The sequence below is a fragment of the Somniosus microcephalus genome, chromosome 6 (assembly GCF_052327205.1).
Source record: "Somniosus microcephalus isolate GS21.2 chromosome 6, FLI_Smic_1.0, whole genome shotgun sequence".
Lineage (NCBI taxonomy): Eukaryota > Metazoa > Chordata > Chondrichthyes > Squaliformes > Somniosidae > Somniosus > Somniosus microcephalus.
In genome coordinates this window covers 237,396,072-237,418,698 of record NC_140992.1, presented here as the reverse complement: position 1 = coordinate 237,418,698, position 22,627 = coordinate 237,396,072, and the positions used below count along the sequence as shown (strand labels likewise).

General features: G+C 41.2%; 1 protein-coding gene across 2 annotated transcripts in view; it reads left to right on the top strand.

The window, feature by feature from the left end:
• Positions 1 to 1,385: 1,385 nt before the first annotated feature.
• The window catches only part of phlpp2 (PH domain and leucine rich repeat protein phosphatase 2), a 226,062-nt gene continuing 204,820 nt past the window's right edge, over positions 1,386 to 22,627 (top strand). For both annotated transcript variants that reach the window (XM_085991585.1, XM_085991584.1), the window contains exons 1-2: positions 1,386 to 1,669; positions 4,638 to 4,951. In XM_085991585.1, the coding sequence (XP_085847711.1) occupies positions 1,451 to 1,669; positions 4,638 to 4,951 (533 nt within the window). In that variant the 5' untranslated portion in view covers positions 1,386 to 1,450. The remainder of the gene's footprint in view (positions 1,670 to 4,637; positions 4,952 to 22,627) is intronic.

The following is a 22,627-nucleotide window of genomic DNA, read 5'->3' as shown; positions in this document are numbered from 1 at the left end:
ATTTTGACAGCATTGTTACTGCTAAACAAATGTTAAGAGCCTGGAAAACTAATTTTAATTTTGTGTATTGTGAAATTTGTCCATTTGAATAAAAATTTACATTTAAGAAACTTTGAAAAAAAAAAGTTTTTTTTTTTTTAAAGTTTGTCTATCTGTATTACAGGTTTGCTTTTTTCTATGTCAGAGCCCCAATCTTTATTTTGCTCTATTTTAAAAAGTTAGAATTTTAAGAGCTTACCCACTTCCGTGTTTGCTGTCTGTGCGAATTCTGCCTTTTGATTCACTGCTTAGATAGCCTGTTGACGTCACAGCAGTTCGAACAAGGTCGAAAACCCGAAGTTCCTGACACAGGAATTGCGAAGCGTACTTCGGGGCTAGCAGCGAATGCCCTAGCTTCGCTGCTGACCGCAAATTCCGGGCCACTGTTCCCAAGTGCTCCATATCAATGCTGATAATACTGTAACTAATTGAGTAAATGAATGTGAAGTCCTGAGACGTGCTCACTACAATTGATTTGTACTAATAGCTACAAATGGCAGAAAAAGTACATTGTTTTTATCATGCAGTTTTGGCATTTACAAATTGAGCACGATATGTTCAGGACCCTCAAATTACCAAATGTAAAATGAGATTAAACAGATTTACAAACCATTCATTACTACGGGATATATGTATCAGTGGGATGAACAGTTTTGTTCCAAAGTCTGCTGTCACCTCAAACATTCTTGGAAGTTAAGTATCCAAGTGTATAAGCAGAAAAGTGCACAATTATGTAATTGGTGGCGTGAAGTCATTAACTTGGAGAACATATTTTTCAGTGCAGATTTCATATTTTTAGGCACAATTACAGGTACAGTAATAACTACAAATCTAAAAACCAATTTGCAAAAAAATTGTCTTACCGTTGAAACATATTTTAGTGTTCAACATCGAGCACTTGCACCCACATTTGAACCAAGTTTTTGGTGCACTTTGGTTTTAACAAACTTCCTCACGTACCAAGAGTCCCTACAATTGTTTTTTTTATATACTTAACTAATGATATAACTCAATGAATATAGTCAACACACTATATTAGTAAACTATATCTTTCACATTATTCCATTACTCACTCAGTTTGGGGTATTCGCTGCGCTTCTAGGTTTTATGACGCATTAAACGTAGGCAATGAAAAAGGCCGAGCGTTACTATGCAAATGACGCACGGGTTGATGAATAATGCATGAGGAATATGCAGATGAGCGCAGGTCCCCCGCTAAAGCGCCGCGACCGCCTCTCTCCGGCACAGCGCTGTCATCATGGCGACGGGCGAAAGCTGAAGACCACCGAGAGCCTGCATCACATCAGATTGCCAGTTCCCTTCTTTACCCCCCCGTCCCCAAACCCAACACCCTGACGTTCCTGGCTTTTTTTTGGTCAGTTAATTTGTTTTGGATGCGGCTTTAACCGCAATGGCTGAGGTAACATCGCCGGCAGCGGAGACGGAGGCGGGAAAGCGAGTTCCCTGCACGGCGGGGCTGGCCGGCGGTGTGGAGCCCAAGTGCCAGTTAGCAAGCGTCCCGGTTGCCGGCGCCGCAGTGACGGTGGAGCCGGTCTCCCCTCAGCCGAAGCCCGTCCCCGGATGCGGCTCGAGCTCGGCGGTTGCAGGGAGGGGAGTGCGCGTCTTAAAGGTACGCTTCACAGTCTGGCGGATATTAATTGACCTCTGAAGAATACTTGTTCTAATCCTTAATGTTGAATTATTAAGCGACGCTGTTTCTTCGATTTAATATATTCCCAAAAAAGTTATTCAGTGAGTCTGATTAGCTTAATTAATAATTTTAGAACATAGATTTGACATATTGAAACATTGAGATAAATCAACGCAGCGGATTCCAGGTGATCAGCTTTTCCCGTCTTTGAGCAGAATAAACGCAGTGAAATTTCATAATCGCGCTACCTTTAATTTAACTGTTAATACTCATCTTAATATTGGAAATACAGATACTGTTTTTAAGCAGCATACTACAATATTTCTAAAACTGATCTTTACATTTGTTCATTTATGTAGTCCACATATTGTAAAATAATTTATAATAAAATAAATTGAAGGTAAATAGTTGTAAAATGGGTCTCGTCTACTTTCTGTTATTAGTTACACCGTCCTCATTATTATAAGGTCTACTATCTTGCTGAACAGCGAAACCTATAGGAACTAACAGTGGCTAGATCATCAGATGCAGAAAGTGTGAAGTAATGGGTATTTCATGTGACTTTAAAATGTTATTCATGGATCAAAACTATTAAAACGTTTTAGTAATATATTTTATGAATGGAGCTTTGATTTATGTTTGAAATGGGGTGATGGCCTTCTAAAATGAGGCACCAAAAATAAGTGGTGAGTCAAATTTGCTGCATGTTCTGTTCCATCTGCACCCCTTGTGACTTGATATTCTAACTGGTTTCTTATTTTCACTAAGACTGTGGTGGACAGATTGACAGTTTTTTGCCTTTCACCCAGAGCATTGGCCTCTTATTCGGTTGTATAATATTGTTTTATAAGAAGTTGGTTATTTAAAGCTCATCCACTCATTGTGTCCTTAAAAGAAAGATGGAAACACAAGTGTCATTCACGATTTGTAGGTGACTTGAGAAGTACATATTAAAGCTCGGGTTTGGTAGGGTAGCAAGGTGATTAGAGTGAATCAAACTATATAGTGACTGGACTATTTCATTAAAACCCAGTGTGTAATTGTTCTGAATGTTTTGAGGGTTTGTACTACTACTTAATATCCTGTGGTGTTGCTTGTGGGTCAAAGACTGGTGCTAGACTGCTATCTCCTGCTCCCTCACTCCCTATCTGCCCAGGCCTGTTGTTGATCACAGCTCTCCTGTTCTACTAGATTCTGTTTCTTTTTGTGACTCTTTTTCTGTGTACCAGAACAAGCCTTAAGTAATCAGCATGCTTTCAACCACTATATTACATTTGTTGGGTCAGTGATACCATAGTAAGAGCAGTAATGATGCAGGAGGCTGGATAGCTGCAAATGGTTGGGATTCCTGGCATAGGGGAGGATGGCTTATAATAACATCAACACTGTTCATCAGTTACTTAATTCTGACAGGTACTGAATTTTGGATTTCTGAGGATTTGTGCAAGTGGTTGGTTGTTGTATAAACTGAAATCCACTGAACGCCTGCCTTTACTGGCATTGAAACAGAACCTTGTCAATTCATCACTGAATAATCAACTGTCACATTACCTTTGACCAGTGAGATCACCAGAAAGTGTCACTTATGAATTTATCATATGATTACTAGTTTCTAATGAGATAGCTAGAATATGATGATCACAGAATGGCCAATAAGTTGCTTCAAAAGTTTATACACGTATAGACTTTTGTCCTATCGCCTCCCTCCAGTGCTTGGGACTGCTATATTTGTCTAGCCATTACTGCAGAAAGCAATTGCTGAGCAGTCTGAAATGCACCTTTAATGTCCTTGTGAAATGTAATGTGCTTTGCATTTATTTCAATATAGGTCATTGTGCCCTGGGTGATGGGTTTTAATTTAAAGGAACATTTTCATCTGTTTCTGGAATTTTGTGGATAGATTGAAATTCTGTAGAATTGGCAGCTTGGGTGACTATTACGTTGTACTAAAATTCCACTTCTCTGCAACATTAAAACTTTAATTTTACCAGAAGTATGAGATTTATTGCAGCAAATATACTTGATCAGGTGATGCATTTTGAACACTACGCAGCGCCCAGTTCTCTCCGTCCCAGAAAAAAACCTTGCAAGATATTTTGCCTGGATAATTCTGTCCTTTTTTAAATGGTAAATAGTGTTCAATTACAGTTTGATAATTTCCTCTCCATCAAATGCAGATTGACATTCTTGGGGACTTATAACCCTGTTCTGCCAGTGAGACACGCTATTTTGTCACACTTCAGTGCATTTTGGGAGTGCAAATTACAGTGGTTTGATTACTACCAAGGTTTCATTTTCCCCCAGCAGTGCTTTTTTTAAAAAAATACTTAATGTTTTGTATGAAAAAAGAGATTTTTTGTACAAATGCTGTTAGTTTTAAATGGGGCAATTCAAATTTTTACGTGACCCAGAAGTGAATTTTCTGGAATAAAGAAAAATGAAATTTAGCAAGTTTACAGTGTGGACAAACAAAATAGGTTTGTAGATCCCAACATCTAGCATTGGAAGTTGTGATTGTATAATGTTTGGGGTGTACTGAAAATACTTTATCATATCAGTAGTATAAAATACATAACTTGATTCCCAGCTCCTGAAAGCTGTTTCTTCCCTCATCTTTTGTCTCCCCAAATTCAATTAATTTTTTTTTAATGTTGCCGCTTTTGTGCATTTTATTTCACTCCAATGCTTACACCAGTGTGTTGTGCCATTTAGGCTGCTAAGTAAGTATTTTAAAAATCAGCATTGTTTAGGCTTTTACTACTGGTGTAGCGTACCTTTGGTTTAACAAATGTGTGCAATGTAGTCATCTATTATTCTGCACATGCTTCAAGCACCCTAACTTTACTATTTCCATCTGAGCTTTAGTTTGGGTCTTAAGAACTTGAGCCCTGGATAATTGTTTGCTCGGACACATTCTGATACATTTTATCAATCTTTCCTTTCATAGAGGAACATGAAGCGCAATGCCAGCAGGAGTTGCCTTGGAAGGAAGAGTAGTCTGGGTTTACGAGAGAGAGAGTGGCTCAAAGGGGACATACGAAGGGGATGTGTATGTATTCATGGAAAAGAGATGGTGTCGGCGAATGCTTCTTCCTCCACCTCTTCCTCGGGTGCATTACTGTCATCCTTATCGTGCTCTTCCTCATCATCATCTGGCCCGGACCTGCAGCTGGTACTCTGCAGTACTGAAACCACTACACCAGAGCTGTGTACTCAGGATAGGGATGACCTCTACCTGCAGCTCCATGGCGATCTCATCAGGTAGGAACAACCACTAAAAGAAATACTGTGTCTGTAGGTAGCTCACTGGACTTTATCATGTGTACTTTTACAGTATTAAATGTTAAATGCTGGCAGCTTATTCAGAGCAATCCAGTGATGACATTTGGGTGACCCGTCAAAGTCACAGCCCTGCAATATGATGTAAGGACAGAGGTTTTTTTGAGGGGGTGGCAGGTTGGCAGAATAAAAGTTAATAAACAATGAGATATTTGTGATACAAAAGGATTTAAAATTACCTAAGTATGTAACTTAAAATTGCGCTCCTATTGTCTCAAAAAAATTAGATTGGTAGTTCCAAATAATATAACACGACCGCCTCTACATCCACGGCAGCATTTAAACTTCTCCCTAGAGCTGATGATAAACCACTTCTTTAGGTGCCTCGTTGCCTTTGGAGATAGCAGCCTCCTTTATATTACTGCAGTAGATGTTCGGGATGCTGGTGACGATAGCAGTGTAAATGTTTTTCAAAATGCAAGGATCAGCTTCCTCTTCCAATCGGACTTTGTAATTGCTCCAAGATGGGTTCCCCATGTTGTCCACTTTTAAATAAATTGCTCAAAGCATAGCAAACAAAAAAGAAAGTAGTTAAACTTGTCACCAAAATTCATCCTACTAGTTGATCTTCTGTGGCATTGCACGTGGGGAGTCCAGACCAAGTGTACGCTTCAGATGAAGCCAGTTTAGAGGATAATTGAATCAGGGCTTAGAGATGTAATTCAGTCCTCATCTTAAATTCATCCATTCTAACCTATTTTTATATACTTCTATAACCACAATGAGATATTGTCGAAGAAGCCTTGGCGAGTTGCTGTACCATCTATAAGATGCTTCTTTGATAGCACCTCCCAAACCCGCGACCTCTACCACCCTAGAAAGACAAGGGCAGCAGGTGCATGGGAGCACCACCACCTCCAAGTCACACATGATCCTGACTTGGAAATATATTGCTGTTCCTTCATTGTTGTTGGGTCAAAATCTTGGCACACTCTCCCTAACTGTGGGAGTACCTTCACCATACGGATTGCAGTGGCTCACCACCACCTTCTCGAGGGCAATTAGGGCTGGGCAATAAATACTGGCCTTGCCAGCAAAGTCCGCATCCCGTGAATGAATAAATAAAAAATAACGATCAGATAATCTGTTCTAAAAATTATGGTTGAGGAATAAATATTGGCCAGGGCACTGGGAGAACTCCCCATTCTTCTTCAGGTAGTGACCTAGGATCTTTTCTGTCCACCTGAGAGGGAAGATGGGACCTTGGTTTAACGGTACGTCCAACAGTGCAACACTCCCTCAGTACTCCGTTGTAATCATTCTTAATTTCCAATGATTACCTTACAGTCAGTGAGAATATTGTTGTCCATTAGCTGCATGGAATATCTTGGCTTTTGGTGTCCATTATGATAACTGGTGCAAACCAAATTAAGGGACCAAAAACAAAATCAAACTGCCTCCACCTGCTCTACAGTATATATTACAAAAAATATTTTTGGCAACAATTTGCAGAGAATAATCTCATTTTTGGGGTCAGGTGACAAGTGATAAAATGCTCTTGTGTTCATGACTCTGATTCTTTGAGATTGCTACCTGAAAATCAGTTCTCAGTAGTCGTCATATATTTGCTGCAGACTTGACTTAAAATTGTTTTGATAAAAGATGGCCATAAGGGCTTTCTCTTAAATCTCAGTTTAAGAAGCTGGATTTGCAAGCTTTGTTTAATTTTGGTATACCTGAAGTTTTTTTGAAAATATTATAGTTTCTGTTTCCTTCCTAATCCTGCTTAGTCCTGCACATTACAGTGATGCTTCTCTTCAGCTTACTGCCAGGAGAGCCGGAACCATTTTTCTTTCCCCTTTCTCTCCTCTCGCTTCACAATGAGGCTCCTGATCTCCACGCAGCAGCGTGGCTGAGATCAACAACTTAGTGGCATGAAGGATTGAATTTACTTTTCTTGCTGCCATAGTGCTCCGCTTTGGTGCTTTATCACATTGTGTCTCCATGTTGATTTGGTATCTAATATTTTAATTTCAGAATGGTGAGTGGCGACCTGCTGAATTTGTCTCCTCACACTTGCTGGTGTTAATGGAAAAGTGTTACTTGTACAGAAAGCTAAAGCACCATTATGGTGACTAGTAATTTAAGAAAAACTTTTTTCTATTCCACTAATATAAACATATTTTGGAGGTAGGAATGGATTGAAGAAGGATGACAGTGGCTTATGTTTGTCTGTTTAGTACATGTATCTAGCAAAAGAATGTTGAACATACTGTAGGCACGCAGTGTACGAAACATACGTACAGAAAAAGACTAGCTGCTCCATAGAGTCTGTCCCAATCCACTGTGTTGCAACTAGGCAACATGACCCCAATGCTTCCTGCTCACCAATAGCCATATAATCTCCTGGGAGAGGCAAATTAAAAAAAAAAAAAACTCTGAGCCAGTTTAGGGACACAAGAATTCTGGGAACTCCCTCTTTGCCCCTCAACTAGCTCCATGAAATAACGGTGACCACGAGGTACATCACCAAACACCCCACTTATCTTTTGTATGCAGCAATATTGGCCTCCTTCAGAAATTGCAGCTCCCTTTTGAACGCTTGTAGTGAGAGGAGAGAAGATGTATAACACTGGCGGCACGCTATGTTACAGCTTGCCATGAACAGAGAGCCAACCAGTAAACTAAGAAAAGAATATATATAAACAATGCGAATGTATATTTATACACTCAGGGATATACCTGTTTATACACTGTATGAATAGAACTGCGTTTATGTGGTAAACCATAAATGTATTTTGATGCTTTGGCAACATAAGATGTAACTTATCATGCCAATAAAGCGATTTGAATTGTGAATTGTGAATCTGCAACCATTGCACAAGCTGAAAACTTATTCCAAGAGTCAGTGACCCTCTCTGAGAAGAAGAATCTTCTGACATCTAACTTGGCTTTATACACATGTCTCCCCATTCTTCCTAACTTATCTAATTCACATAATTTGTACACCGCCTGGTCTCCATCATTTTAAATACTTCAGTCAAGTCTCGCCAAAGTCTGTGCTTTTCTAGAGTAAAAAGACCCAGCTCTCTGACGCAAGCTAAGGGTTTTTACACTATATTAATCTAGTGGCCCTCCTCTGAGCCTTTTCCAGGGCCTCTCTAATCTCCCAAAATGTGGGTCAACCAAAACTGGACACTATATTCTAGATGGGGCCTAACTTGGGTCTTGTGCAAGGATACTGCTTTTTGTTTTAGAGTGGATCGTCCCTAATATTCTTATTTGCTTTCACTATAGCTTCTTGGCACTGATTGTGGACTGTTAGAGATTCATACATTAAAACACCTATGATCTGTTACCACTGGCATATTTGTTTATTTACCCAAAATGAATCTGTTTATCTTGCTTTGTCACTGACTTTTTTCCTTCTGTGGAATATATGGTACGGCTTGTAGTTTCATATAATTCAATCATAGGCATAGTCCAGAGTCCTACTGCTCCATAATGTAGACTATATGTATATTGTACTATTTAGTCGATGTTAATTAGAACCCATCTTGATTTACAATATTTACGGTTACCCAAACTGTAGATTAATATCTGTCAGCATATTTAGGTTTCAATGTGACTGAGTTGGGAACCAAACATCCATTGGTTTAAATTCTGCCCTTAGTTTATTTATTGTTTCTACAATTCATAATGCAGTATTATTCTTAGATGACCTTTAACATTCTGCCCTTTCAAGCATCATCTGGGTCTGCATACCCGAGCAATGGCTTTGTCCTTCTGTTCCTCGTCCAGGTTGACAACCTGCCTTGACATTCCTGGCCTACCGCATGCAGGCTTCCCTTGTCTGAGGACAACAACTTTTTACCTATTGCTCAGAATTTTATTACCCACTTGTTTATGACCAGTTTTCTTCCTTATCTTATTTTTAACCATCCTCAAGGTCATTTTGCTTATCAGTTTTCTTCCTTATCCTGTGTTAACCATCCTCAAGGTTCTTTTGCTTATTACCACTTTGGCAGATTCTTGTCTGACAGTTCAAAGGTACTGGTTGTATGTTTTTATGCATAAGAAAAAGTCATCCTGATATGATTGATTGTTTGAACTCTGCAGTCATTCATTTTGGCAGTTCACAACTAGCTTTAAGTAATACCATTATTTCAGGCAAATCCGAAATACAACTACATTAGGTGACAGAAAACACAGTTATACATGACATGTACATCTACATATTGTGAAGTTCTGCTGTAACATGCGGTGCCAATGCCCTACCATGTTAGCAACAGCCTTATGTGTGCAACTAACAATCCTAACCCTAAATGGAGTTGTTGGAAATGCGAGAAGGAAAAGAATGTAGAAGGAAATTGATATTCGAAATGTTCCAAGAGTGAAAGTACCGGTGACAATTTATTCAGAATACAAGATATTTTGGCAACAAGAGAAGACCAATGTATTTGAACAAGTGCTGTTGCTTTTTCATAGCTCAAACCCACCTATCTGGCTTCACACTCTATTCCCTCAGTGCCACCTTGTTCCAGGAAATTGCCGCTTCAACCTTGTTTACTTCCATGGCCTTCCCTGGTAACTTATTCCACAACTCTCTTACTTTTTAAACGTAAATTTCTACCTAACTTTGCTTCTTCCTAAATTTTAATTTTTTTAACTGTTGTATTTAGTTCATTGTCCCATACTCATTATTTTACACTTATCCACATTGAATTGCATCAGTTCCTTTTGGCCTAGTTGTATAAAATGCAATCTGGTTGCATTATAACTCATTATTTGCTCTGCCTCCTAATATAATATCCTCTTCCAACATGGAGATTTTTCTTATTGCACTTTCCTTGAAATTATACTTTTGTAAATAGCAACGGCTCTAAGACTGACTTCTAAGCTACTCTCTAATTTCTTTCGGTCTGCACAGAGCGGGATTAAACGGAGTGGACTTGAACAGAGTGCTTTAGTTGGGAATTTGGAAAGAGTGGGAATTTGGAGAAGAGGGGGAAGGAGTTGCTGCTTTTTGCCTACACTACTTGTAGTGCTTTGTGTTACAGGTAGATATTTAATTTCAGTACCCATAACTTAATCTAGATCAAGTAATTAGTCAAGAAACTACACTGTAAACTAAGTTACCTAATTACAAATTTAATTAAACAAAACAAGGTCATATAGGGATGGCAGTGCAGGTGGTGTGCCGCAACTGCGGCATATGGGAGTCTGTGGAGAGCATTGTGATCCCGGACAACCACTTTTGCAGTAAGTGCCTGCATCTTGAGGAACTTCAGCTCCGAGTTTTTGAGCTGGAGTCTGAGTTGCAGACGTTGCGGGGCATCAGGGATGGGGAGAGTTACCTGAACACTTTGATCCAGGAGGCAGTCATACCCCTTGGGTTAGGTAGTGGTACAGGTCTGGTTAGTGGTCAGGGACAGGAGGGTGTGACTGCTACTCAGGCAGGTAAGGGGATCCCAGGTGCAGTGCTGGAGGAGCCTCAGCCTTTGCCCTTGTCCAACAGGTATGAGATTCTTGCTGCCTGTGTGGATGAGGGAAAAGCCTGCAGGGTGGATGAGGGAAAAGCCTGCAGGATGAGCAAGCTGACCATGGCACCATGGTGCAGGAGGCCAGTCAAGTGGGGAGTGCAAGGGAATGTAGTTGTGGTAGGGGACAGTATAGTCGGGGATTGATAACTGTTCGCTGCAGCCGCGACCGACAGTTCCGAAGGTTGTGTTGCTGCCCGGTGCCAGGGTTAAAGACATCTTCTCGCGGCTGGAGAAGAACTTGGAGTGGGAGGGGTAGGATCCAGTTGTCATGGTCCACGTAGGAACCAACGACATAGGTAGAACTAGGAATGAGGTTCTGCTGAAGGAGTTTGAGGAGCTAGGATCCAAATTAAAAAGCAGAACCTCAAAGGTGGTAATCTCTGGATTGTTACCTGAGCCACGCGCAAATTGGCATGGGGACAAACAGATTAGAGATTCAAATGCGTGGCTCAAAGAGTGGTGTGGGAGGAAGGGGTTTCAGTTCATGGAGCACTGGCACCAGTACTAGGGAAAGAGGGAGCTGTTCCATTGGGATGGGCTCCACTTAAACCAGGCTGGGACCAGTGTCCTGGTGAACCGAATAACTAGGGCAGTAGATAGGGCTTTAAACTAATGGCGGGGGAGTGGTGGGAGGATTCAGGAAAGAGTAAATTTAAAAGCAGCAAGAGAAATGTCAAGTCTCCAGAGTAGAGCTTTGGGTAAAAATAAGCAGAGTAGGTCAGGAAGGGACAGAGAGTAACAAAGGTAATAATGCATCGTTGACATCAGGGAAAAAGAGAAATAAGACAAAGCTAAAGGCACTATATCTGAATGTGTGAAGCATTCGCAACAAAATAGATGAATTAATAGCGCAGATAGAGATTAGTAGGTTTGATCCAATAGCCATAACGGAGATGTGGTTGCAAAGTGGCCAAGGTTGGGAACTAAATATTCCAGGATACATAACTTTTAGAAGGGATAGGCAAAATGGAAAAGGAGGAGGGGTGGTAGCCCTGATAAAGGATGGGATAAAGACAGTAGAGAGAAAGTATCTTGGCTCTGAAAATCAAGAAGTAGAATCAGTTTAGGTGGAGCTAAGAAACAGCAAGGGGCAGAAACCATCGGTGGGAGTTGTTTATAGGCCCCCAAACAGTAGTTGTAATGTAGGGCAGAGTATAAATCAGGAAATTTAGAGGCGCATGTAATCATGGGGGACTTTAATCTACATCTCGACTGGGCAAACCAAATTTGCAGTAATAGTGTGGAGGACGAATTCATGGAATGTTTGTAAGATAGTTTTCTAGATCAGTATGTTGAAGAACCAACTAGGGAACAGGCTATTTTAGATCTAGTATTGTGCAACGAGAAAGGGTTAATTAATAACTTTCTAGTAAAGGGGCCTTTAGGGAAGAGTGACCATAATATGATAGAATTTTATATTGAGTTTGAAAGTGATTTAGTTAAATCGAAAACTAGGGTCTTCAATCTAAACAAAGCAAACTACGTAGGTATGAGGGGCGAGTTGGCGAAGGTAGATTGGGGAAACTACATTAAAAGGTATGACGGTAGAGAAGCAATGGCTAGCATTTAAAGAATTAATACACAATTTACAACAAATATACATTCTTTTTAAGGCACAAAAACCCCACGGGAAAAGTGGTCCAACCGTGGCTAACAAGAGAAGTTAAAGATAGTATTAGATCAAAGGAAGAGGCTTATAATGTTGCCAAAAAGAGTAGTAAGCTTGAGGATTTTGGAATTCAGCAAAGGAGGACCAAGAAATTGATAAAGAAAGGGAAAAGAGAATATGAGAGTAAACTAACGAGAGACATAAAAACAGACTGTAAAAGCTTGTGTAGGTATGTAAAAAGGAAAAGATTAGCAAAATTAAATGTGGGTCCCTTACAAGCTGAGACAGGAGAAATTATAATGCGGAATAAGGAAATGGCAGAGAAATTAAACATACTTTGTGTCTGTCTTCACGGAAGAAGACGTAAAAAAACTTCCCGGAAATAGTGGAGAACCAAGGGTCCAGTGAAAATGAGGAACTGAAAGAAATTAGTATTAGTAAAAATAATAGTACTGGAGAAATTAGTGGGACTGAAAGCCGATACATGTCCTGGACCTGATGGCCTGCATCTTAGGGTTTTCGAAGTGGTAGCTATAGAGATAGTGGATGCATTGGTTGTCATTTTCCAAAATTCCATAGATTCTAGAATGGTTGGAAGATGGCAAATGTAACCCCACTATTTAAGAAAGGAGGGAGAGAGAAAACTGAGAACTACAGACCAGTTAGCCTGACATCAGTAGTAGGGAAAATGCTAGAATCTATTATTAAGGACGTGGTGACAGGGCACTTAGAAAATAATAATAGGATTGGGCAGAGTCAACACGGATTTATGAAAGGGAAATCGTGTTTGACAAATCTGTTCATTTTTTGAGGTTGTAACTAACAGAATAGATGAGGAGGAACCAGTGGATGTGGTGTATTTGGATTTTCAGAAGGCATTTGATAAGGTGCCACACAAGCGGTTATTAAACAAAAATAGGGCTCATGGGATTGGGGGTAATATACTAGCATGGATTGAGGATTGGTTAATGGACAGAAAACAGAGTAGGAATAAACGGGTCATTTTTGGGTTGGCAGGCTGTAACTAGTGGGGTACCGCAAGGATCAGTGCTTGGGCCTCAGCTATTCACAATCTACATCAATGATTTGGTTGAGGGGACCAAATGTAATATATCCAAATTTGCTGATTATACAAAGCTGGGTAGGAATGTAAGTTGTGAGGAGGATGCAAGGAGGCTTCAAGGGGATATAGACAGGCTAAGTGAGTGGGCAAGAACATGGCAAATGGAATATAATGTGGAGAAATGTGAAGTTATCCACTTTGGTAGGAAAAATAGAAAAGCAGAGTATTTTTTAAATGGTGAAAGATTGGGAAATGTTGGTGTTCAGAGGGACCTGGGTGTCCTTGTACAAGAATCACTGAAAGTTAACATGCAGGTAGAGCAAGCAATTAAGAAAGCAAATGGTATGTTGGCCTTTATTACAAGAGGATTTGAGTATAAGAGTAAAGATGTCTTGCTGCAATTATATAGGGCCCTGGTGAGACCACATCTGGAGTATTGTGTACAGTTTTGGTCTCCTTACCTAAGGAAGGATATACTTGCCACAGAAGGAAGGTTCACTAGACTGATTCCTGGGATGGAGGGGATTGTCCTGAGGAGAGATTGAGTATACTCTGCCTATATTCTGTAGAGTTTAGAAGAATGAGAGGTGATCTCATTGAAACATACAAAATTCTTACAGGGCTTGACAGGGTAGATGCAGGGAAGATGTTTCCCCTGGCTGGGGAGTCTAGAACCAGAGGTCACAGTCTCAGAATAAGGGGTCGGCCATTTAGGATTGAGATGAGGAGATATTTCTTCAATGAGGGTGGTGAATCTTTGGAATTCTCTACCCCAGAGGGCTGTGGAGGCTCAGTCGTTGAGTATATTCAAGACAGAGATCAATAGATTTTTGAATATTAAGGGAATCAAGGGATATGAGGCTAGTTCAGGAAAGTGGAGATGAGGTAGAAGATCAGCCATGATCTTATTGAATGGCGGAGCAGGCTCAAGGGGCCAAATGGCCTACTCCTGCTCCTATTTCTTATGTTCCAGCATTTGAGAAATTCCAATTTATGGCTACTCAGTGTTTCCTGTTTTTAAACCAATTTTCTGTCCAGCTCTTCCTATTTATGTGACTCCTTTCTGTAATCATTAATTTCAGATGTAGAATCTTGTCATTTATGAAAATCTGTATATAATATCAACTTCATTTTAGTAATAAGAAATAGGAGCAGGAGTAGGCCATTTGACCCCCCGAGCCTGCTCCGCCTTTCAATAAGATCATGGCTGACCTGATCTTGGCCTCAACTCCACCTCCCTGCTCACTCCCCATAACCCTTGACTCCCTTATCGTTCAAAAATCTGTCCATCTCCACCTTAAATATGTTCAATGACCCAGCCTCCACAGCTCTCTGGGGTAGAGAATTCCACAGATTCACGACCCTCTGAGAGAAGAAATTCCTCCTCATCTCCGTTTTAAATGGGCGACCCCTTATTCTGAAACTATGCCCCCTAGTTCTAGATTCCCCCATGAGGTGAAACATCCTCGCTGCATCTACCTTGTCAAGCCCCCTCAGTACCTTTGTATGTTTCAATAAGATCACCTCTCATTCTTCTAAACTCCAATGAGTATAGGCTCAACCTGTCTTCATAAGACAACCCCTTCCATCTCTGGAACCAACCTAGTGAACCTTCTCTGAACTGCCTCCAATGCAAGCATATCCCTCCTTTAAATAAGGAGACCAAAACTGTACGCAGTACTCCAGGTGTGGTCTCACTAATGCCCTGTACAGTTGTAGCAGGACTTCTCTACTTATATACTCCATCCCCCTTGCAATAAAGGCCAACATTCCATTTGCCTTCCTAATTACTTGCTGTACCTGCATGCTAACTTTTTGTGTTTCATGTACGAGGACCCTCAGATCCCTCTGTACTGCAGCATTTTGTAATCTCTCTCCATTTAAATAATTTTGCTTTTTTATTTTTCCTGCCAAAGTGGATAACCTCGCACTTTCCCACATTATACTCCATCTGCCAAATTTTTGTCCACTAACTTAGCCTGTCTATATCCCTTTGCAGATTCTTTGTATCCTCTTCACAACTTGCTTTCCCACCTATCTTTGTATCATCAGCAAATTTGGCTACATTACACTTGGTCCCTTCATCCAAGTGCTTAATATAGATTGTAAATAGTTGAGGCTCCAGCACTAATCCCTGTGGCACCCCACTAGTTACAGTTTGCCAACTGGAAAATGACCCAATTATCCCGACTCTCTGTTTTCTGTTAGTTAGCCAATCCTCTATCCATCCATCCATGCTAATATATTATCCCCCACCCTGTGAGCTCTTATCTTGTGCAGTAACCTTTTATGTGGCTCATTATCGAATGCCTTCTGGAAATCCAAATACACTACATCTACCGGTTCCCCTTTATCCACCCTGCTCGTTACATCCTCAAAGAACTCCAGCAAATTTGTCAAGCATGATTTCCCTTTCAAAAAACCATGCTGACTCTGCTTGACTCTTATGATTTTCTAAATGTCCTGCTACTACTTCTGTAATAATGGACTCCAGCATTTTCCCAATGACAGATGTTAGGCTAACTGATCTATAGTTTCCTGCTCTGTCTCCCTCCTTTCTTAAATAGGGGCGTTACATTTGTGGTTTTGCAATCCGATGGGACCTCTCCAGAATCCAATGATAGATTGCAACCAATGCGTCCACTATCTCTGTAGCCACTTTTAAGACCCTAGAATGTTTTAAGTTCCCCATTCCCTATAGCCCCTTGATTATTTATTATTGGGATGCTTTCAATGTCTTCTACTGCGAAGACCGATACAAAATATTTGTTCAAGGTCTCTGCCATTTCCCTGTTTCCCACTATTAACTTCCCAGTCTCATCCTCTAAGGGACTGGGACCAACATTTACTTTAGCTACTCTTTTTATATACCTGTAGAAGCTCTTACTGTCTGTTTTTATATTTCTTGCTAGTTTACTCTCATGATCTATCTTCTCTCTTTGTTAGTTATCCTTTGCTGGTTTCTAAAAAAAAAAAATTCCCAATCATCTGGCCTACCACTAATCTTCACAATATTGTATGCCTTTGTTTTCAATTTGATACCATCTTCTACTTCCTTAGTTAACCACGGGTGGTTCATCCTTCTCTTTGGAGTCTTTCCTTCTCACTGGAATATATCTTTGCTGAGAGTTATGAAATAGCTCCTTAAATGTCTGCCACTGCTTATCTACCATCTTACCCTTCAATCTATTTTCCCAGTCAATTTTAGCCAACTCTGTAATTGCCTTTATTTAATTTCAGGACACTGGTTTGAGACCCAACTTTCTCACCCTCAAACTGAATTTGAAATTATATCCTGCTATGATCACTCTTTTCCTATAGGATCCTTTTACTGTGAGATCATTAATTAATCCTGTCTCATTACACAGTACCAGATCTAAGGTAGCCTGCTCCCTGGTTGGTTCCACAACATATTGTTCTAAGAAACCATGCTGAATACACTCTATGAACTCTTCCTCAAGGCTACCTTGGCCAATTTGATTTGTCCAATCAATATGAAGATTAAAATCGCCCATGATTATTGCAGTACCTTTCTTACAAGCCTCCATTATTTCTTGATTTATGCTCTGTCCTACAGTGTAGCCACTGTTAGGGGGCCTATAGACTACTCCCACCAGTGACTTCTTTTCCCTTATTATTTCTTATCTCCACCCAAACTGATTCTACATCTTGATCTTCTGAGCCAATATTTTTTATCACTACTGCACTGATCTCATCCTTTATTAACAGAGCTACCCCACCTCCTTTTCCTTTCTGCCTATCCTTCCGAAATGTCAAATACCCCATAATATTGAGTTCCCAGCCTTGGTCACCTTGCAGTCAGGTCTCTGTAATGGCTATCAGATCATACCCATTTACTTCTATTTGTGCCGACAACTCATCTACAGGAAACTCTTTCTTTTTTTATCTGGCACTGACGGGACCGGCGTGGTGCTGGTTTATCAAAAAGTCCGGATTACAGAGAGGTATAGTAAAAGGTACGAGAGCCCCATACATGGCCACAGATCCGGGCGTCCCTGTTGCATAGCAACAGGTGCAGGAACCCCGGCCACAGACCAAGCGTCCCTGTTGTATAGCAACCATCTTCAACTGTCATCAATGACCTTCCCTCCATCATAAGGTCAGAAGTGGGGATGTTCGCTGATTGCACACTGTTCAGCACCATTCGAGACTCGTCAGATACTGACGCAGTCCGTGTCCATATGCAGCAAGACCTGGACAACATTCAGACTTGGGCTGACAAGTGGCAAGTAACATTCGCACCACACAAGTGCCAGGCAATGACCATCTCCAACAAGCGAGACTCTAACCATCTCCCCTTGACATTCAATGGCATTACCATCGCTGAATCCCCCACTATCAACATCCTGGGGGTTACCATTGATCAGAAACTGAACTGGACCAGCCATATAAATACTGTGGCTACAAGAGCAGGCCAGAGGCTGGGAATTCTGCAGCGAGTGTCTCACCTCCTGACTCCCCAAAGCCTTTCTACCATCTACAAGGCACAAGTCGGGAGTGTGATGGAATACTCTCCACTTGCCTGGATGAGTGCAGCTCCAACAACACTCAAGAAGCTCGACACCATTCAGGATAAAGCAGCCCGCTTGATTGGCACTCCATCCACCACCTTCAACATTCACTCCCTCCACCACCAGCGCACTGTGGCTGCAGTGTGTACCACCTACAAGATGCACTGCAGCAACTCGCCAAAGCTCCTTCAACAGCACCTTCCAAACCTGCGACTTCTACCACTTAGAAGGACAAGGGCAGCAGACTCATGGGAACATCACCACCTACAAGTTCCCCTCCAAGCCACACACCATCCTGACTTGGACCTGTATCGCCGTTCCTTCACTGTCGCTGGGCCAAAATCCTGGAACTCCCTTCCTAACAGCACTGTGGGTGTACCTACACCATATGGACTGCAGCGGTTCAAGAAGGCGGCTCACCACCATCTTCTCGAGGGCAATTAGGGATGGGCACTAAATGCAGGCCTAGCCAGCGACGCCCACATCCCATCAATGAATAAAATAAAAAATAAAAAAACAGGTGCAGGAACCCCAGTTACACGGCCACAGATCCAGGAATGGCCACTAATATGAAGTAAAACTTACCTGAACCTACTCCTGAATTTTGCCGGTTAACGGAGATTTCTGGTTATTTAGCTGCCAGTAAATCGAGAGTTTCCTGTATCTTGTTACGAATGCTGAGTGCATTCAGATAAAGAGCTTTTAATTTTGTCTTTTTTTACCATTTTTCCCTACTCTGACCCCACTTTCTGATGCATGCTCATGTTTATACTCTCTCTCCCTTCCTGTCACACTCTGGTAATCATTACCCCTATTGCTACCCTGCACTATTGCCTTCTCCTTTCTCTTTGACTTTTTAAATTTCTGCTCACCTGAACCCTCCGCCACCCACTATTTAGTTTAAAGCCCTATCTACAGCCCTAGTTATTCGATTCGCCAGGACACTGGTCCCAGCAGGGTTGAAGTGAAGCCCAACCCAACGGAACAGCTCCCTCTTACCCCAGTACTGGTGCCAGTGCCCCATTAATCGAAACCCATTTCTCCTACACCAATCTTTGAGCCACGCATTCATCTCTCTCTGATCTTATTTACCCTATGCAAATTTGCTCGTGGCTCAGGTATCAACCCAGAGATTATTACCTTTGTGGTTCTTCTTTTTAATTTAGCCCCTAGCTGCTCATACTCCCTCAGCGTAACCTCTTTCTTTGTACTACCTATGTCATTGGGACCTACGTGGGCCACGACAACTGGATCTTCCCCTCCCACTCCAAAGTTCCTCTCCAGCCCAGAGGAGATGTCCTTAACCCTGGCACCGGGCAGACACCACAGTCTTCGGGACTCACACTCTCGGCTGCAAAGAACAGTTTCTATCCCCCTAACTATACTGTCCCCTACCACTACTACATTTCTTTTTATTTCCCCCCCCCCGCCCCCCACACTTGACTGGCCCCCTGTACCCCGGTGCTGTGGTCAGTTCGCTTATCCTCCCTGCAGTCCCTGCTCTCGTCCACACACGGAGTAAGAACCTCGTACCTATTAGACAATTGCAAGGGCTGAGGCTCTTCCAATGCTACCTTCTGGATCCCCATACCTGCCTCACTGTAGTCACACCCTCCTGTCCCTAACCACGGACCAAATTTGAAGTATTTAACCTAAGGTGTGTGACTGCCTCCTGGAACACCGTGTCCAGGTAACTCTTTCCCCCCGCCCCTCCCTGATGTATTGCAGTGTCTGCAGCTCGGACTCCAGCTCATCAACTCTGAGCCGAAGTTCCTTGAGCAGCGAACACTTACTGCAGATGTGGTTGCCGTGGATCACACTGGTGTCCACCAGCTCCCACATGCAACAGCAGCGACACATCGCCTGTCCTGCCATCTAATGTATTTTGTTTAATTTGGTTTTCAAGTTTTGAAATTTCAATTATCTATGTATAGCTTTTAATCTGTAATCACTTGTGCTTTTTGTCCTTGGATTGCAGCTTCAAACTGTCACTTTTTGCTGGTCAATAGTACTTTTTTACCAGAGCAATTTTATTTTGTGATTCTGAAGTTGTCTTGTAGGTATGATGACCAAACAGGGTTCAAAATTTTCCTACTGTGAAATGATTGAACTTGCAAGAAGTAACTGCTGAATACATGCCATTAAACTGCAAATGGTTGAAGTAGCCTTTATAAGGGCATATGGAATGGCAGGCTAGGAACAGAATACTGTTATTAAACAACTTTAATATTTGATCAGAGATTTTTTTCATTTGTGACTAACTGCTGTGATAATCTGATACTCCAAACCTAATATCCTGTAAAAATGCATTGCCAGAAATGGATCCCAGTAGCACTGCCCTAACTGATGGTGTGATCTATGGTTGTTACCCCTCATTAATCTATTTGTTGTGCTAACCATTTGGAACACCTCTTCATTCATCAAACTAAAGGTCAGCTCAGTTTGTTGACAATTAAAATGGGGAAATGCAAGTAATGACAGACAATCAATAGCAATGGGCAATAATTGTTCAACAGCATTTTAAAGGAACTGTGTGTCTGAGACCTTTGCATATGTGGATGGCCAAATTTGGTGGGGGATGGGAATGTGTGGAGTCTTACTGACCCACGGATACTGATTTATTAAATATTTTAAAAATGGTTTATGTGATCGATCTAGCTAGATAGCTAGCTGGCTACAGTTAATGGTGAAATAAAGCTAGGTGGAACATTTTACAGTGGCACCTAATTATTACAAACCTGTAATTCTGATAATCTTTCCTGATGGAAGCTCAAATTATGGTTACAATAAGATGAACCTTTTGAAAGATCTTGATTTACTGGTCCATATTTTTGGCTGAGAGGTGGCAGGTTTATATTTGGCATTGTATCTGAATGCATGAAGCATTCATAATAATAAGGTAGACGAATTAACAGCGCAAATAGATGTAAACTGATACGATATAATTGCAATTACGGAGACATGGCTGCAGGGTGACCAAGGCTGGGAGCTGAATATCCAAGGATGTTCGATATTTAGGAAGGACCGGCAAAAAGGAAAAGGAGGTGGGTTGACGTTGTTAGTAAAGGATGAAATTCGAGCAATAGTGAGAAAGGATATTGGCTCAGAAAATCAAAATGTAGAATCAGTCTGGGTGGAGCTAAGAAGCACCAAGGGGCAGAAAACATTGGTGTCTATAGGCTTCCAAACAGTAGTGGTAATGTAGGGGATGGCATCAAACAGGAAATTAGAGATGCATGTAACAAGGGTACTACAGTAATCATGGGTGACTTTAATCTACATATAAACTGGCCAAACCAAATTGGCAATAATACTGTGGAGGATGACTTCCTGGAGTGTGTACGAGATGGTTTTTTTAGACCAGTACGTTGAGCCAACTAGGGAACAGGCTATCCTAGATTGGGTATTGTTCAATGAAAGGGGGTTAATTAATAATCTTATTGTGCAGGATCCTTTAGGGAAGAGTGACCATAACATGATAGAATTCTTCATTTAAGATTGAAAGTGAAGAAGTCCAATCCGAAACAAGGGCCACAGAATCACAGAAACCCCACAGTGCAGATAGAGGCCATTTCGGCCCATCGAGCCTGCACCGACACATATCCCACCCGATCCCCGTAACCCCTACATATCCCACCCTATCCCCGTAACCCCACGTATTTAATCCCCCTAACACTAAGGGTCAATTTATCATAGCCAATCAACCTAACCCGCACATCTTTGGACCTTTCTCACTATTGCTCGAATTTCATCCTTTACTAACCACGTCAACCCACCTCCTTTTCCTTTTTGCCGGTCCTTCCTAAATATCGAACATCCTTGGTCCTAAATCTAAACAAAGGAAAGTACGAAGGTATGAGGAATGAGTTGGCTATGATAGATTGGGGAGCTTCATTAAAAGGCATGATGGTGGATAGGTAATAGCTAACATTTAAGGAACGAATGCATGAATTGCAACAGTTATACATTCCTTTCTGGCAAAAAAACGCAAAAGGAAAAGCGGCCCAACCATGGCTAACAAAAGAAATTAAGGATAGTATTGGATCCAAAGAGGAGTCATATAAAGTTGGCAGAAAAAGTAGCAAGCCTGAGGATTGGGAGCAGTTTAGAAATTGGCAAAAAAGGACCAAGAGATTGATTAAGAGGGGAAAAGAGTAAGAAAGTAAACTTGCAAGGAACATCAAAGCGGACTGTAAAAGCTTCTACAAGTGTGTAAAAAGAAAAAGATTAGTGAAGACAAATGTAGGTCCCTTACAGTCAGAAACGGGAGAATTTATAACGGGGAACAAGGAAATGGCATGGCAAGTAAACAAATACTTTGGTCCTGTCTTCACGGAAGAGGACACAAATAACTTCCCAGAAATGCTAGGGAACCAAGGGTCTAGTGAGAAGGAGGAATTAAAGGAAATTAGTATTAGTAAAAAAATAGTGCTGGAGAAATTAATGGGACTGAAAGCTGATAAATCCCCAGGGCCTGATAATCTGCATCCCAGAGTACTAAAAGAGGTAGCCATGGAAATAGTGGATGCATTGGTTGTCATCTTCCAAAATTCTATAGATTATGGAACAGTTACTGCAGATTGGAGGGTGGCAAATGTAACCCCACTATTTAAAAAAAGGAGAGAGAAAACAGGGAACTACAGACCGGTTAGCCTAACATCAGTAGTAGGGAAAATGCTCGAGTCTATTATAAAGGATGTGATAACAGGACACTTAGAAAATATCAACGGGATTAGACAGCGTCAACATGGATTTATGAAAGGGAAATCGTGTTTGACAAACCTACTGGAGTTTTTTGAGGATGTAACTGGTAGAATAGATAAGGGAGAACCAGTGGATGTGGTGTATTTGGATTTTTAGAAGGCCTTTGATAAAGTCCCACATAAAAGGTTAATGTGCAAAATTAAAGCA